This window comes from Anabrus simplex, chromosome 1, assembly GCF_040414725.1.
Source record: "Anabrus simplex isolate iqAnaSimp1 chromosome 1, ASM4041472v1, whole genome shotgun sequence".
NCBI lineage: Eukaryota > Metazoa > Arthropoda > Insecta > Orthoptera > Tettigoniidae > Anabrus > Anabrus simplex.
Genome location: NC_090265.1, coordinates 1,177,473,358 through 1,177,490,271, shown reverse-complemented (window position 1 = coordinate 1,177,490,271; position 16,914 = coordinate 1,177,473,358). Strand labels below are relative to the sequence as shown.

The following is a 16,914-nucleotide window of genomic DNA, read 5'->3' as shown; positions in this document are numbered from 1 at the left end:
CAGAAAGATGTTTTAACACCCATTTACAACACAGATATCCCAGCACTATATGGGAGGGTGACAAATCAGGTATTGGTACATCAAGATAAAGCATCCAGCCACAGCTCTGCAAAAATGTTTGCTGCAATGGAAATTACATTGTCAGACTATAGCTAGAAATGTTGGCTTCCCAACTGAGTATGATCATTAGTGGAGACATGGCTTTTGATACACTAATTACCATTCAGAAATCACCCCCAGGATCCTGAATGACCTTCTGTACTCTCAAGGATGTGCAGCTCTCTCTCAGTGAATGAATGATGAACTGATGATGACTTCCTCCTGGGTAAAATATTTCACAGATAAAATAGCCCCCCATTTGGATCTCTGGGATGGGACAACATGAGAGAGGGCAATCATCAGGAAGATGAATACTGACATCCTGTGAGTTATTATGTGGAATGCTAGAAGTTTGAATCATTGTGGTAGGTTAGAGAACATGAAAAGGGAAAGTTGTATGTAGTTGGTGTAAGTGAAGTACAAGACAGGCATACCGTACTAGAGTGGATGTAGGATGGTAGGATATAGTAGTCAGATAGAAATGAAAACGTTAGTACAGGATAGGGTCACATGGAGAGTTGCATCAACCCAGTCTGTGGACTGATGACCCACAGGCTGTTCATGGTGCTTCTGGGCTGCTGTGCCATGCTCTGGTTTGGTGAATTGCTGATGTTTTGCCATCATTCCAGTAGGCTTTGTCAAGGCTGATTGATAACAGAGAAAAACAATGACAAGAGTATTTATACTCAGTGGTTAAAATGCACATTAAGATCACAGGGGGTTAGTCCGACACACAGTATGTTGGAATGTGGATTAATTCATACCTATCATGATTTACATTCTCCAAATTAAATGGATTTTTTAACATTTATATTCAGCCATGCGGTTAGGAGCGCGCAGCTGTGAGCTTGCATTTGGGAGATAGTGGGTTCGAACCCCACTGTCGGCAGCCCTGAAGATGGTTTCTCATGGTTTCCCATTTTCACACCAGGCAAATGCTGGGTCTGAACCTTAATTAAGGCCATGGGTGCATCCTACCCACTCCTAGCTCTTTCCTGTCCCATCGTTGCTATAAGACCTATCTGTGCCGGTGCGATGTAAAGCCAATTGTAAAAATAAAATTACATTCTGTGTTCAACAGACTGAAAAACTTAACTTTTATGTTAGCTTAAGTCAACACTCAAAAGAATGGCTTTCTTCATTAAAAAAAAAGTGACATAATTTATACTTTAATTTAATTTTGTTGTTATACTACTATAAGTAAGTGCCACCAGGTATCTCCCAATTGCAATGTATTTGTTGTTGTTAATAACATGTCCGGCTTCATGGCTGAATGGTTAGCATGCTGGCCTTTGGTCACAGGGGTCCTAGGTTAAATTCCCAGCAAATTTCACTGGCATGGGGGTTGGGTATATGTGTTGTCTTCATCATTATTTTATCCTCATCACAATGAACAGGTTGCCTACGGGTGTCAAATGGAAAGATCTGCGCCTAGCGAGCCGAACATGTCCTCATACACTCCCGGCACTAGAAGCCACATGCCATTTCATTATTAACATACACAGAGGAATATAAATTATTGCACCAGACCTTGGCAAAATGATTCCTCTGGTTGAAGCATGAAGCCATCAGGGCAAGAATCACTGCCTGCTTTCCTTCCAATAGTAGCAGAAATCTTGTGGCTTAGTTTGGATAGGGAAGGATTGTAGTAACTTGTTATGTCCTCTGCAGAGAGTGTCTCCACTAAATACCTAGAGAGAGAGAGAGAGAGAAAAAAAGAACATTTTTACTAAGAAGACATTGCAACCAAGTTCATTTTAAAATCCATCTGTCCGTCCATGTACTGTTTGTCCCAACACGCACGCACGCATGCACGCACACACACACACTCTCTCTCTCTCTCTCTCTCTCTCTCTCTCTCTCTCTCTCTCTCTCTCTACAATTACAGTTTTACTAATTTCCAGAAATTCTGTTCAGATCACTGTCGCTGACAAATTATACTGCAGTTCTCTCCAAGACCATGCAACATGCTTTCCTTCATTTACATGCCACTGACTATCTAGACCAGGGATGGTGAACCTTTTCCTACTAGTGTGCCATTTTAACTCTTGTTTATTATTATCATCTGTTGACTGTGCCACTTGTTGCTTTCTATTTCCATTACGGGATGTCCACAACCTACAACCCCCCCTCCCCCGCCCCCACCCTCGAGACTTCCTTTCTAAATTCCCGATTATGTTTCATCATATGTTATTTATTTATTCATTTACTGATTTATTTATTTATTTATTTATTTATTTATTTATTCATTTATTTATTTATTTATTTATTTATTTATTTATTTATTTATTTATTATACATATATCTTGCAAATACATTTGATTGCATGTTCCGTGAGGCTGTACCTCAATTATATGGCCACGGCAGTTTCCCCACTCCTAAGCCTCTCCTATCCCATCGTCGCCACAAGACCTATCTGTATCGGTGCACATAAAACAAATTTAAAAAATAATTATTAGATATAAAAATCAAAAGTACTAATATTGCGAATGGACTTCACTACCTCCATTAGCTTCATTATCTTTCCATGTTGTAGTTTGTACGCTCAACAATTAAACTAATTTCTCCTTCATCACATTTCCATAAGAAAATCTATAAATAAATAAAAAACAGCCATCCTTATTTGTAAGGTCACATTCATGATTTCATCAAAACATACTGCATACATGTGGGAGTTATCCAAATTAGCTTTCAAGTGCTCCGAAACTACTTCACTCATTTTTATTATTCTATCCTTGACAGCAGTTCAGCTGGGTGGCATTCCTTTGATTCTGTTAATTATAAGTTGTATGTTAGTGAAATTTTCAAATAATGTGTCGAACGTCAATAAGAAACTTTCTTTCAACAACTCACCGTCAGAAATCTGTTTCCCATACATGTTGTACTATGCAGTGAGACGGATAGAAACAGCCGCACTGATATTATTCCTTGGCCGGAAAGATGATACAAAAGAACTAGTTTGTTTTGTGTAATGTTGGACATTTTGTGAGACAAACTCTCTTCTTTCTTCATTTGAAATGGAACCAACATGTGAATGACCAGTCTCGAAAATGCGCTCTACATTAAATGTGGGGGATACAATTGTTTTCGAACACGGGCAACACATCTTTTTATCAGTCCGAATTCCCTTAGCCAGAGTTCTTGAAAAAATACGGTCACCACCTTTGTTAAGTTCCTGTTCTTTTCGGCACCGAAAACAAGTTTGCGATGTCCGTATACAAAACCACCAGAAAACGAGGCTATCTCACTTGACTTCCGGACCTATCAGTGTAGCAGTTGCCATATTGCACGTCCGAATGGAACTAGTATTGAGATTTTCGATATTTACGGTATTTCTTACAAGACGTATATATAAAATATTATGCTCATGTGGCGTGCCACCGAAATCGTGTTCGCGTGTCACCTAGTGACACGCGTGGCATAAGTTCGCCATCCCTGATCTAGACATTGTCCTTCTGCCAAAAAGTAGTGGGGTATAGAAATAGAATCACAACCTCATAAATGTGCAGAAGTGGAATTAAACCAGAAATAGTAATAATGTTATTGTTTTTACATCCCACTAACTACTTTTATGGTTCTTGGAGATGCCAAGGTACCAGAATTTTTTCTGCATGAGTTTTTTTATGTGCTGGTAAATATATTGAAGTGGGGCTGACATATCTGAGCAGCTTCAAAAACCATCAGACTGAGCCAGGATCATACCTACCAACTTTGGATCAGAAAGCCGATGCTTTAACCATCTGACCACTCATCCTGGCACCAGAAATACATTATTAATATATATTATATTCACCCCTGAGAACCATGTGATCTTGCTGTGGTGGAGAGGCTTGTGAGTCCCAGTGAAGCAGATAGCCGAGCCGCAGGTGCAACCATATCGCATGGATATCTGTCGAGAGACCAGACTAATGAATGGTTCATCAAAAGGGGCGTAGCTGCCTTTCAGAAGTTCCAAGGCCGGCAGTCTAAATGATTGACTGATATGGCATTGTAATAATACTCAACATGGTTTAGTTGTATTGATAGTGCTGCATGGCTGAAAGCGATGGGAAACTACAGCCGTAACTAACTCCTAAGGACATGCAGCTCTTTCTGTATGAATGATGCACTGATGATGGCTTCCTCCCGGGTAAAATATTCTGGAGGTAAAATAGTCCCCCATTCAGATCTCCGGGTGAGGACTACATGAGAGGGGGTGATCATCAGGAAGATAGATACTAACCTTTTGTGAGTCAGAGCGTGGAATGTTAGAAGTTTGAATTGTTGTGGTAGGTGAGAGAATCTGAAAAGGGAGATGGATAGACTAAAGTTAGATGTAGTTGGTATAAGTGAAGTACGTTGGCAGGAAGAGCAGGATTTTTGGTCAGGCAACTACAGAATTATCAACACAAAATCAAACAGGGGAAATGTAGGAGTTGGTTTAATAATGAATAAGAAAATAGGGCAGCTGGTAAGCTACTACAACCAGCATAGTGAAAGGATTATTGTTGTCAAGATAGACACCAAACCAATGCCCACTACAATAGCGCAGGTCTATATCCCTACTAGTTTAGCGGATGATGAGGAAATTAAAAGAGTATATGAAGAGAGAGAAGATTTAATACAGTATGAAAAAAGTGACAAGAATCTAATTGTGATGGGAAAATGAAATTCAGTGGTAGGCCAAGGAAGAGAAGGTAATGCAGTAGGAGAATTTGGATTATAACAATTTAGTCCTTGTTAATACTTGGTTCAAACACCACAAACGATGGCTGTACACATGGACGAGACCTGGAGACACTGGAAGATATCAAATAAACTTCATTATAATTACGCAGAGATTCAGAAACCAGGTGTTGGATTGCAAAACTTTCCCAGGAGCAGTGGTGGACTCTGATCACAACTTGTTAGTCATGAAATGTTATCTGAAGTTGAAGAAATTGAAGAAGGAAAGGAATCCAGTGAGATGAGATCTAGACAAGTTGAAAGAAAGGAGTGTGAAGGATTTTTTCAAGGAACATGCTGCACAAGGACTAAATGGAAAGGCTGAAGGATACACAGTAGAAGAAGAATGGACTGCCATGAGGAATGACGTCAGTAGGGCTTTATAGGAAGAAAAGAAAGATCAACAAAGAATCAATGGATAACGCAAGAAATACTAGACCTGATCGATGAATGACGAAAATACAAGACAGCAAAAAATGAAGAGGGCAGAAAATAATACAGGCAATTAAAGAATGAAGTGCATAGGAAGTGCAAGGCAGCTAAGGAAGAATGGCTGAAGAGGAGTGCAAGGATGTTGAAAGTTGTATGGCCCTAGGAAATGTAGATGCTGCAGACAGGAAAATCAAACAAACCTTTTGAGAAAGGAAAACTAGGTGTATTAATATTAAGAGCTCAGATGGTAAACCACTTCTAGGGAAAGAAGACAAGACAGAAAGATGGCAGGAACATTTCCGACAGTTGTATAAAGGTAAGGACATAGATGATATGGTGCTGGAACAAGAAGAGGCTGTTGATGCTGATGAAATGGGTGACCCAATTTTGAGGTCAGAATTCAAGAGAGCTTTGAGAGATCTAAATAGGTTCGAAGCACCTGGAATTGATGACATTCTCTCTGAATTACTGACTGCTTTATGAGTAAGGGCCTTATTTTTTGGTGAAATAAAACTGTTGATTTCGGTGTTAAAACTAACACTATTTCGGTAGGTATTTCGTGAAATAAATTGTCATACTGATCGATGTTTCTTGTGAAATATTCTTTATGGTATGGGGTAAATCTAACTAATTTTGTGATTAGAGGTTTTAAAGTGAACACTTGTAATGTATTAAATTGTTATTAAACCTTAGAACAACCAAATATACAAAATGTTATAGAAATAAATACCGGTAGGCCTATATAAATGACTGAAACCTCGAAATGAAGTTAGGCGGAAGTTAGGAATTTATACATAGCCTACACTTTTTTGCCGGTTATGTGGTGTAGGGGTTGTGTGCCTGCCTTTTGCCAGGAGGCCCCGGGTTCGATTCGCGGCCAGGTTAGGGATTTTTCTCTCAACCTGAGGGCTGGTTCGAGGTCCACTCAGCCTACCTGATTAGAATTGAGGAGCTAACTGACGGTGAGATGGCGGCCCCGGTCTCGAAAGCCCAGAATAACGGCCGAGAGGGTGCGTTGTGCTGACCACACGACCCCTCGTAATCTGCAGGCCTTCAGGCTGAGCAGCGGTCACTGGGAAGGCCAAGGCCCTTTCAGGGTGTTAAGTGCCATGGGGTTTGGTTTGGTTCTACACGTTTTTACATTTTGAATGACTTGTCTCCAAAGTAAAAAATATGCATGGCTTCAACATTATCAGGATTCAGAGTTGTGCGACAGTCAGAAAGTATATTTTTGTAAACAAAGCAGCCCCTTTCACTGACCACATTAGACGTCGGAAACCATAATGCTTGCGAACTTGGTGCAAATTTACTGTGGTCTTCTATCGAACCTCCTAAAACTTCACTAACAACGTCTTCTTTCTTCTCTTCTATCAGGCGTGCTTTCACTGCATTTTGTAAAGCCATATATCCCTGGAGGATATTTATGGATATGCTGGTGCTGCCTGGCCGGGGATGAGTAACTCAGACAGTTAAGGCGTTGTCTTTCTGAGCCCAAGTTGGTAGGTTCAATCCTGGCTCAGTCCGGTGTTCAAATACGTCAGCCCCGTGTTACTAGTTTTATTGGCGCATAAAGAACTCCTGTGAGACAACATTCCGACATCTCGGCGTCTCCAAAAACCGTAAAAGTAATTAGTGGGACGTGAAAACAATAACATTATTACAACTCAACCAGGCGATATTTTTTGCTATTTGCTTTACGTCGCACCTGCACAGATATGTCTTACGGCGACGATGGGATAGGAAAGGCCTAGGAATTGGAAGGAAGCGGCCGTGGCCTTAATTAAGGTACAGCCCCGGCATTTGCCTGGTGTGAAAATGGGAAACCACGGAAAACCATCTTCAGGGCTGCCGACAGTGGGGCTCGAACCTACTATCTCCCGATTACTGGATACTGCCTCCACTTAAGCGACTGCAGCTATCGAGCTCGGTGCGATTTATTTAGAATAGGCCTACTAATATCATCATATCGTCGGTATTATTTATCTTTCCTTTTATATTCATCCATGACCTCATGCCAGGATTATCCAGTTTTTCTATAGAAATGCTGGCTTGCATGAATGCTTTTGTTGTGTCTATTACAAATTGCTCTCTACCACTTTTCAACTCCTTTGCGATGTTTAAAGTATCGCCGATTGTTATTTGCCGCTTAAAATTATGTTCATTTGCTTCATTCTTCTTCTTTTTGTGTGTTTCTGATTCTCTACAGTATTTATCGCGAGTGTCTCTTCGTTTTCACGTAATGCTGCGTAATGCGAACATTACAGTACTTACATATTAGAAGCTTTCTTGCAGCATCAAATATATAGAAGGCCTCACTGTTGTATTCCTCGGCCCTCGGAAAAACTGTCGTGACTTTAGTTTTCAGCATTTTTGTACTTAAATGCTGGACATTTGCTGATAAAGTTTCATAAGTGGCGAACTCTCACTGCGAAAGAGTATAATGCACACTGCTGTATCTACAACCGATCTTGCTACGAGCACAACGCCATTTGCTGTAATCGATAACAGATATCTATTTTTAATGATTGCCTTAGAGATCGCAGAACTGAATACACATACCTCCGATACACAGGGCTCATCGCTTTGTGTGCATTTGTGTAGAGAATATACAGCGCTATCAATCAACTGAGAAGGAAACTACTATAGTCAAGTTCTCAGAAGCATTTAAACGTTTATTGGAGATCTTTTCCGATACGATTTCGCATTTTTCGTACCAAGTGGGGTATATTTCGTGATTATTTGCGCGATTCGCGTAATAAATCAGATTTTGCGATATTTTGCGAGTTCATTTCACAAAAATATGTCATATATAGGCTAGAAAGAAGATATGAAAAATTTTGTGCGTATCGCTATTACCAAAAAATACGGCCCCTATTTATGAGAAACCAGCATGGCGATTTTATTCCATTTCGTGTGCAAGTTATATGCGACAGGAGAAGTATTGTCTGATATTCGCAGAATGTTATTATACCTATTCTCAAGAAAGCCGGTGCTGACAAGTGTGAATGTTACTGCACCATTAGTTTAGAATCTCATGCTTGCAAAATTCTAACATGTATTATTTACAGAAGAATAGAAGGACAAGTTGAAAATGAGTTGAAAGAAAATCAATTTGACTTCAGAAGAAATGTAGGAACACGTGAAGCAATCCTGACTTTACATCTGATCTTAGAGTATCGAATTAAGAAGGGCAAGCCCACATACATGGCATTCATAGATCTAGAAAAGGCATTTGATAATGTTGATTGGATCAAACTATTTGACATTCTGAAGGTGGTTGGGATCAGGTACCAAGAAAGAAGAATTATCTGCAATCTACATAAAAATCAGTCTGCAGTGATAAGAATCGAGGGCTATGAAAATGAAGCAGCAATCCAGAAAGGGGTGAGACAAGGCTGCAGTTTCTCTCCTTATTTTCAATGTTTATATAGAACAGGCAGTAAAGGAAATCAGAATTTGGAAAGGGAATGACAATCCAAGGAGAGGAAATCAAAACCCTGAAATTTGCCGATGATATTGTTATTTTATCTGAGGCTGCAGAAGATCTGGAGAAGTTGCTGAATGGTATGGATGAAGTCTTGGGTAAGGAGTACAAGATGAAAGTAAATAAGTCCAAAACAAGAGTAATGGAGTGCAGTCGAACGAAGGCAGGTAATGCAGGAAATATTAGATCAGGAAGTGAAGTCCTAAAGGAAGTGGATGGATACTGTTACTTGGATAGTAAAATAACTAACAATGGTAGAAGTAAGGAGGACATAAAATGCAGGCTAGCACAAGTAAGGAAGCCTTTCTTAAGAAAAGAAATCTGCTCACTTCAAACATTGATATAGAAATTAGAAAAGTGTTTTTGAAGACTTTCGTTTGGAGCATGGAATTGTATGGAAGTGAAACATGGACGATAACTCGCTCAGAAAAAAAGAGAATAGAAGCTTTTGAAATGTGGTGTTACGGAAGAATGCTGAAGGTGAGATGGATAGATCAAATCACGAATGAAGAGATAATGAATCAGATTGGTGAGAGGAGATCACTGTGGCTAAGTTTGACGAGAAGAAGAGATAGAATGACAGGACACAACTTAAGACACCCAGGACTTATGCAGATGGCTTTTAAGGGAAGTATAGTGGGTAAGAACGGTAGGGGTAAACCAAGGTATTAATATGACAAGCATATTAGAGCAGATGTAGGATGAGGATATAGTAGTTATGTACAAAAGAAAAGGTCAGTACACGATAGGATGTTATGGAGAACTACATCACACCAGTCTATGGACTGATGACTCAAACAACAACATATATTGTATGTAGTATTAAAGGCAGCAAGTGCTAAACACTGAAATGTCAAGAAACGTAAGGACATGACAGCATGTAATAGACCTTCAATATCTATTTTTTAAATTTTAGTTTGATTTAACAGTTTTTGCCAGCAGAAAGAATTATTTTTATCTGAGACATGATTACTAAAGATAGGAATTAAAAGGTCAAATAAAATGTTTGATTTCTCTGAAATTTCATTTTGATTTAAATTAGGATTGAAAAACTGTTCCAGATGGATAAAATAGTTTTCTGTAATATTGAGCAGGGGGCCTTTTTGTATAACTTTGAGAATTTTCAAGTCTTCGTTGATATTAGTAAACTTATGTTTAGTATCACCCATGTGCTGTTCCATGGCCGAAAATCAGTTATATTTCAGGGTGTTAACATGGTCTATGTATCTTGTATGGAAGCTCCTACCTGTTTGACCGACATAAAATGCATTACAATTATTACAATTGAGTCTATAAACTCCTGACTTCGTGAACTTATTGCTATGATTAATAGAATTGGTACTGTGTAAAATATCTGTGTTTCTGTTACAAGTTTTAAAGGCTATTTTGAAGTCATGCTTTTTAAATATGTTTTGTAATTTGGTAGACTCATTTATTATTAAACGTAAAAGTAGATAAAAAATTGTTGTGAGTTTTTTTTTGTTAAGGTGGTTGAAGGTTGGTGTTTATGTTTATTGATGATTTTCTCTATGAAGGAGCTGTTGTAGCCATTAAATTTAGCTATACTGCATATGGTATTTAATTCATTTTTAAGTTCTTTTTTAGACAGTGGGATGCTAAAAGTGCAGTGTACCATACTATGGTATGATGCACATTTATGAGCATGTGGGTGTATGGAATCTTGATGGATTGTGTTAGAAGTTTGCACTGGTTTTCTAAAAATCTTGTAGCACAATGAACCAGGTTGTCTGATGATCATTAGATCTAAATAATTGAGTATTTTATCTTTCTCTGATTTTAGTGTAAACTCAATATGTGGGTCAATGTGATTAAGATTGGATACAGTGGTGATGGCATCAGTTGCACTTTCGTTCATGATCATAAGTGTGTCATCCACATATCTTGTCCAAATATAATATTACTAAAGATGTTGTTATTAATTTTGGTGTGTTCTAAATGATCCAGATAGATTTCAGCTAGGATGCCTGATGCCGGCGATCCCATAGCTAACCCATTTTGCTGATAAATGGTATTGTCAAATGTGAAACAATTGTTATTCAAAACCAGCTCTAGAATAGAGATGAAATCTTGAATTTCTAGTGGGCTCAGGCCACTGTGTTTGGTATGTCTTCATTTAAAACATTGATGAAGTCGGACTACACATCTAAAATGGAGACTAAAATGATGGTAGTGCTTGACAGGCCACAACATTTGTAACTTATGTCACAGTCACAAAGTAGAATAAAGAACTGGGTGGCTGGTGGTGGTAATTGTGGTATTGGTGGTAGTGGTGGTGGAGGACATGTTGTATTCTTTATTGTTGGTTTATGTAAACATATGTTTCCAATTAGATCATGACTGAAGATGACCCAATGTATGTAGGTTCGAAACTGGTACCAATTATATACGACACTATGTTAAGCTTATTGTATTGGTAATGGTAATGGTGTTGGTATTTCTCTACCCATTGAAGTAATCATGTATTTGGTCCCAACATTGTTCAACGTAACAATCTTAATTCTATATTTTGTGGGTTTGTTGGGGATTTACATCTGATAAGGACAATGTTCGTGAAATTCAACAAGTTGTCCGCCAGTGGTTGTGTACCTCCCTGGCTTGTATGATTCTTGAGAGTTCTTGATTCTTCCACACTTCTTGAATAGCTGTAAACTTGTCTCTTACTCGTCTCTACCCCAACAGATTTATTATTTAAAAAAGAAAGAACTCATGCGGGACTAAATTCCAGTACCTCGGCATCTCCGAAAACCACAAAAGTAGTTAATGGGACGTAAAACAGATAACATTAGATTTATTATCTAACCTAAGGCATTTCAACAGAAAATCAAAGCACTCGCTTGATATTATCGCCTTATTTCTGTACCCACAGAAAGTTGGATCAAATAGCTCTCTAGTGAGAACATGATTGATTTCTTCGCTGGTTATTTGAGAAATTGTTGTACTACCAGTAGCATAGATGCTGCTTTGAATTTGTATTTCCTCATTTGTGTGATGTAAAAGTTTATCTAATGTGAAATCATTAAAGAAAATGATCCCATACAGATTGAAGGATTTCTGGCTTCTCCTAATGGGGATTGCTTTATATGAATTATGCCCCTGGTTGGTGTCCAAGTATTACAGTTTCTGGATGAAAGCACTGACCATTTATATTTATTTTCTCCTCTTAGGCTGTTCATCTTAGGGACTACAATATTCAGATGCCTAGCACTGGAAACAATCAGGTTTGAATTGCTATTAGTTGAATCGTTGTCCTCATTTGAGTATGCTGGTTCAGGATCATGTCTTGTCTTTATTCCTGACTTATCTAAATCATAGGAATCGTCTAACTGTGGTTTATAATCGGGGTCGGATTCACTGTTGGTTATTTTGATGTCATCATTTTCAAAGCCATGCTCCGGTATTGCATATCTCACAAAGTTATGCTGTGCTGTCGCCAGTGTCATCTACTTCTGTCAAAAGTTGTAGTTTTGTGTGTGGGTCATCTCTGATATTGTCTGTTTATTACATACTTAAAGTTTCTGGAGCATCTTCCAGATTTCAACACACAATTACAGCTAATGAGAATGTGACAATAAAATTATATTTTCTGACACTAATAATGGAAGTACTCACTGTCACAGTGTCCAATAAGCAATTATTTACTTTTCAAACATGCAAAATAAAAAAAATAAAAATAAATAAATAAATAAATAAATAAATAAATAAATAAATAAATAAATAAATAAATAAATAAATAAATAAATAAATAAATAAATAAATAAATAAATAAATAAATAAATGTATGTATGTATGTATGTATGCTCAACTGTATATAAATGTCATGTCACGAAGCATTCGTACCTCAGATGATGGAGTCACCGTATAGACAGAATGAAGCAATGCATGGTGACACAACTGTTCTCCATAATGTCAGAATTTGCACAAAGGAAGCTAGGGAGAAAGTGAAGAAAATACCTTTCCCGGAGGAAGAAGGGGAGCTACTCATATGTGTGTGTATAGTCCGGCAGATGAAAGGTTAGTAATCCAGGGTGAAGTAGACCTACTACAGATATTTAAATAAAATTTAAACTTGAACAGTAAGTTCAGTAAATATATGAAATTTTAGACCAAGTAATAAATGGACATAAAAGCATTTAACAGTTCTGAGACTTCCTATTTTAAAAAATTTTAATTTATTCTACACATTTTAAATTTAAATAACTTCTCATTCAGTGTTATAAAACTGATGATTAAAGTATGTCAATGAATATGTTAACATTGAACTATTTACAATGTTGATCCAAAGAAACTAACACACTGAAGAGGCCCTTAAAATAGGAAAAAAAAAATACCAATTAGTAATATGTAATAAATACAAGCAATGGAAACATTTCATTAATAGTACTGATTGGCTGATTGAATGTTAATTTTTATATGACTTTCTTTGTCATTAAGGAGAACAATTTGGCAAAATTTAACCAGAAGAAGAGATAAATTGATAGGACATATCTTGAGACACCCAGAACTTATTCAGTTTGGTTTTGAGGGAAGTGTAGAGGGTAAGAATGCTTATGCTTTGCTAATGCAAATTATAATTAATTTAGATGTAAATAGTGAATAGGTCTGCATGGTATACAAAGAACTCTCTAATCATTGATACTCACGGCATACTGGTCCCCGAGTTGTAAGTGATAGTTTTATTCCAGACGTAACTTATCAACAAGCCATTTGCATTTAATGTTCCACTAGATGAAGCAAAAAGCTCATCAGGTCCTATCTGAACATAGTCCTCTGCAGACAAAGGATTATATGATTATAAGTCAACTGAAACAAAACTTTCCAAAATTTTTAAGATAATACAACATATGTGATTTTTACTATATTGATTGAAATGATACTCTTTTGTCCTGAAATGTTTTATAATCATACATTACATCTTAAATTAGAAGTTACAAACCAAGAAGTTGGTAAAACTATATAAAGAAAAATTTGAGGTTTAGTAACTTGAATAGAGTACTATAACAAAAAGTAGCCAAAATCACTGAAAAATAAAAAACATTAAGCATTAATTCATACATGGCATGCTTCATAACCCTTTGTCAGAATTATCCACCATGTTATGACAGGGAATTAAGTTGGGGGCTATCATTAACTTCCAACATTACAAATAAAATTTGCCCTTTTGCTGCCCCTCAAATCATGAATCTTCAATAAGAGAATAAGTTTTAATGAAATAAATCTGTCTGGTAAGACAGTGAAGAATTTGCCCAAATAACACAGCCCATTCAGATAGTACATAGAGCAGTATAGAATATAAAATTTCGCACAACTCTAATTGAATATTTATTCTGCATTTGTCAATGTATCAGGATGTATCAGAACTATACTGATGAAACAATCGGGGATGCTATTTCTATTAAGTTAAGAACACAACTGCAATTGAATTGGTGAAGAAAATGTTTTTTCGAGAAATAAGGTTACTTGGTTACTTCCGGGTGTGTGGTTCAAATTGATGAACTTGCCATATATGCTATGACAGAGAGCCTGTTGCTGTTCATCAGAGGAGGGAAAGGAAGGGAAGTGGGAAGTGGGAGATAGAGGTAATGCTCGGTGCAAATGCACAAGATTCTTGTTCGATTTGCGTAGCCACTTCCCAGCCCCAGTAGGCAGTTAAGAATATAGGCAGCTTTCCAGATCATTCCCGACACACCACACATGCTGAACAGAGTCCAAAGGTCACTACTGAGCCACTGTGAACTGTGCATTGGGGCACATTGAATATCTACTGTGATCAAACCATTCGGTATACACTTCAGTACTGAATTCCATTTACAATGTTGTGAGTGAAGGAATACACAATCATGGTACGGCAGCGTTGCATCTTCCAGCATGTTAAATAATAAAGAATGTTACTGCGACCAACGGATGAGAGCAGGAAAGATCTGATGCATTCCTTGACTGACAAGTGTGTCTTAATTACTGTGTGTTCTCGTACTGTGTGTGCAACAAGGATAATCCTGAGCGAGTCAAACGACGAAACTTGTGCATGCGTGCGGAGCACTATTTCTGTCTCCATCATACACCCAACTTCCCCTCCCTCCCCTTCTCTTCCCTAAAGCACTGCAGTGGCTTGTACTCTGGCATAGCAATATGACAAGTTCGTCAATTTGAATCATGCACCTGGAAGTAACGAAGTAACCTCATTTTCTTGAAAAGAAAAATGTTCTTCACCAATCCGATTGCACTATCATTCTTAACATTACACAAAGAGCATCCCTGATTTTTTGTCGCTATAATTCCAATACGGCCTGTACATCCATGTACCTCACAACCAACGTTACCTTATGAAGGAAAGAAATTATGTTATGAATTTTTAGAAAATATTGAAAATGTATGTAATAACAACTTTTCTTCTTCTAGGTAGGTACTGAAAGAGATATTCTTTCTTCATATTATTATAACAACTGACCCATACTGCAAACATATTGGTGTTTTATTATTTCAACAAAACTAGAGTGAAGAAATTGGAGTAGCATGTTCCTTCAGAGTGTGTAAAGAAAACTGATTATTTAGATTATATCCCATATTAATGACTAATTTTTAATCCCAATACAAGTCGGTTATGATTCATGAGTTTTGAGTTGCCCATTAATTCAAATTTTTAATTAACAACTCTATCCTCTAGAGCTGAAACTATACCTTATATTACCAACGGTCATTGGATAAGTGTTCTAGTTTAAGAGTCTTTCATTCCATTTGTTTCATCCATTGAAAATGGATGTGTATAAAGATCTGGAGATTGTCCTTGTAAATCCATTTATGTTTTCATGTTTTTCCAGCCACTGGCCACGTCTGTTTGTAATATACACTTCTCCATCATTTCCCATCATTCAACCAGCTCCAAGTCAACACTTTATTCCAGTCCTCTCCTGTCTTCTCAACCCAGTCATTCATGCCCTTCAGCCATCTGTCTCTCTGATTTCCCCTTAAACTCTTGCCACCCACTTTCCTCTCGCACATTCTTTTTGGTATCCTTGAATCCTCCTTTTGTTTGACATGTCCATTTCATCTTAGTTGATATTCCTTTACTCTCTTCTGTATGGGTTCTTCTTTCAATATTCCCTCCACCTTCTCATTTCTCATTAAAAAAAAAAATTCTTGTAACTCCTATTCTGCTCCTCAAGAATTTTGTTTCCTTTGCCTGTACTCTACTAATATCTCTTCCTTACCTAAGTCTCTGATGCATTTATATCATCACTTCAGTATGGACACTGTCTCTGAAAAACCATGACCAATAAAAAATGTGCATTGAACAAGTTATTGGGTGGCAATGTGTCTTAAAGAATAACCAAATATAATCAGAATGATTTTCACTTCTGAGTCATCTGAAGGCATTGAGGTTTCTTATAGAGTTGAAAAAAACATTTTGTAAATTGAAGAATAAAGCCAGATATAGAAAGATAGGAACATGACAGGAATACATAATAGGATATTCCCAGTGACAGGTCATCATCATCATCGACTCCTTTTGTGTTTTCCCATGCTCCTAGTATTTTACCAACTGTACTTTTTATCTTTTTGTTGAATCCGTTTCCAGTGTTTATCCAGATTTCTTCTTAGCCTACCCTTCTGACATCAAGCTGAGGTCTGTCAAGAAGGCCTCTCAATTAATGTTGATGTCCAGCTCCTGATGGAGTTAGGAAGCAGAAATGAGCTTGTCGAGGAATGAGAAGAAATGGTTATAGAAAAGTTAGGATTGAAGAGGAGAGAGCCTAGCCCTTTGAAGATGTGAAGATTGTCCTTTTGTGTTTTCACATTTGCCCTTGTGTTCTTTTCTATTGTTCCCTCTTTTAATGCTGACCTGTCACTGTGTTTATTCTATTCCTTTTCATGTTACTACCTTTTTACACATGACTTCAATTTGACAATTGTTTTATCCTTTCCATTACTGATTTGTAAAATGGAGAGTTTACTTAAAGCTATTGTAAAATAACACACAAATTTATGTAAATTTCTATTCAATAAGTCTTATGTTGCCAACTGCCAACCTGAAATTCAGGAATGTGTTTTTTGTGCTCTAACAAGGCATACTACTCCAGAAAGAAATTCTGATATGATGATCGTTTACTTTCTACTACAAATAACCGCATATACACAAATACTCCATGCATATTTTTTCTGGAATTGAACAAAGAAAA

At 37.4% G+C, this 16,914-nt stretch overlaps 1 protein-coding gene across 2 annotated transcripts in view; it reads right to left on the bottom strand.

Moving 5' to 3' along the window:
• Positions 1-16,914, bottom strand: part of LOC136858164 (hemicentin-1) — a 709,155-nt gene that overhangs the window by 99,374 nt on the left and 592,867 nt on the right. Inside the window, exons 37-38 of one of the 2 annotated variants that reach the window (XM_067137503.2) lie at positions 13,381-13,507; positions 1,630-1,790 (exon numbers count right to left, since the gene is read on the bottom strand). In XM_067137503.2, coding sequence (XP_066993604.2) covers positions 1,630-1,790; positions 13,381-13,507 — 288 coding nt within the window. The remainder of the gene's footprint in view (positions 1-1,629; positions 1,791-13,380; positions 13,508-16,914) is intronic. The other variant, XM_067137504.2, reaches the window with a different exon arrangement.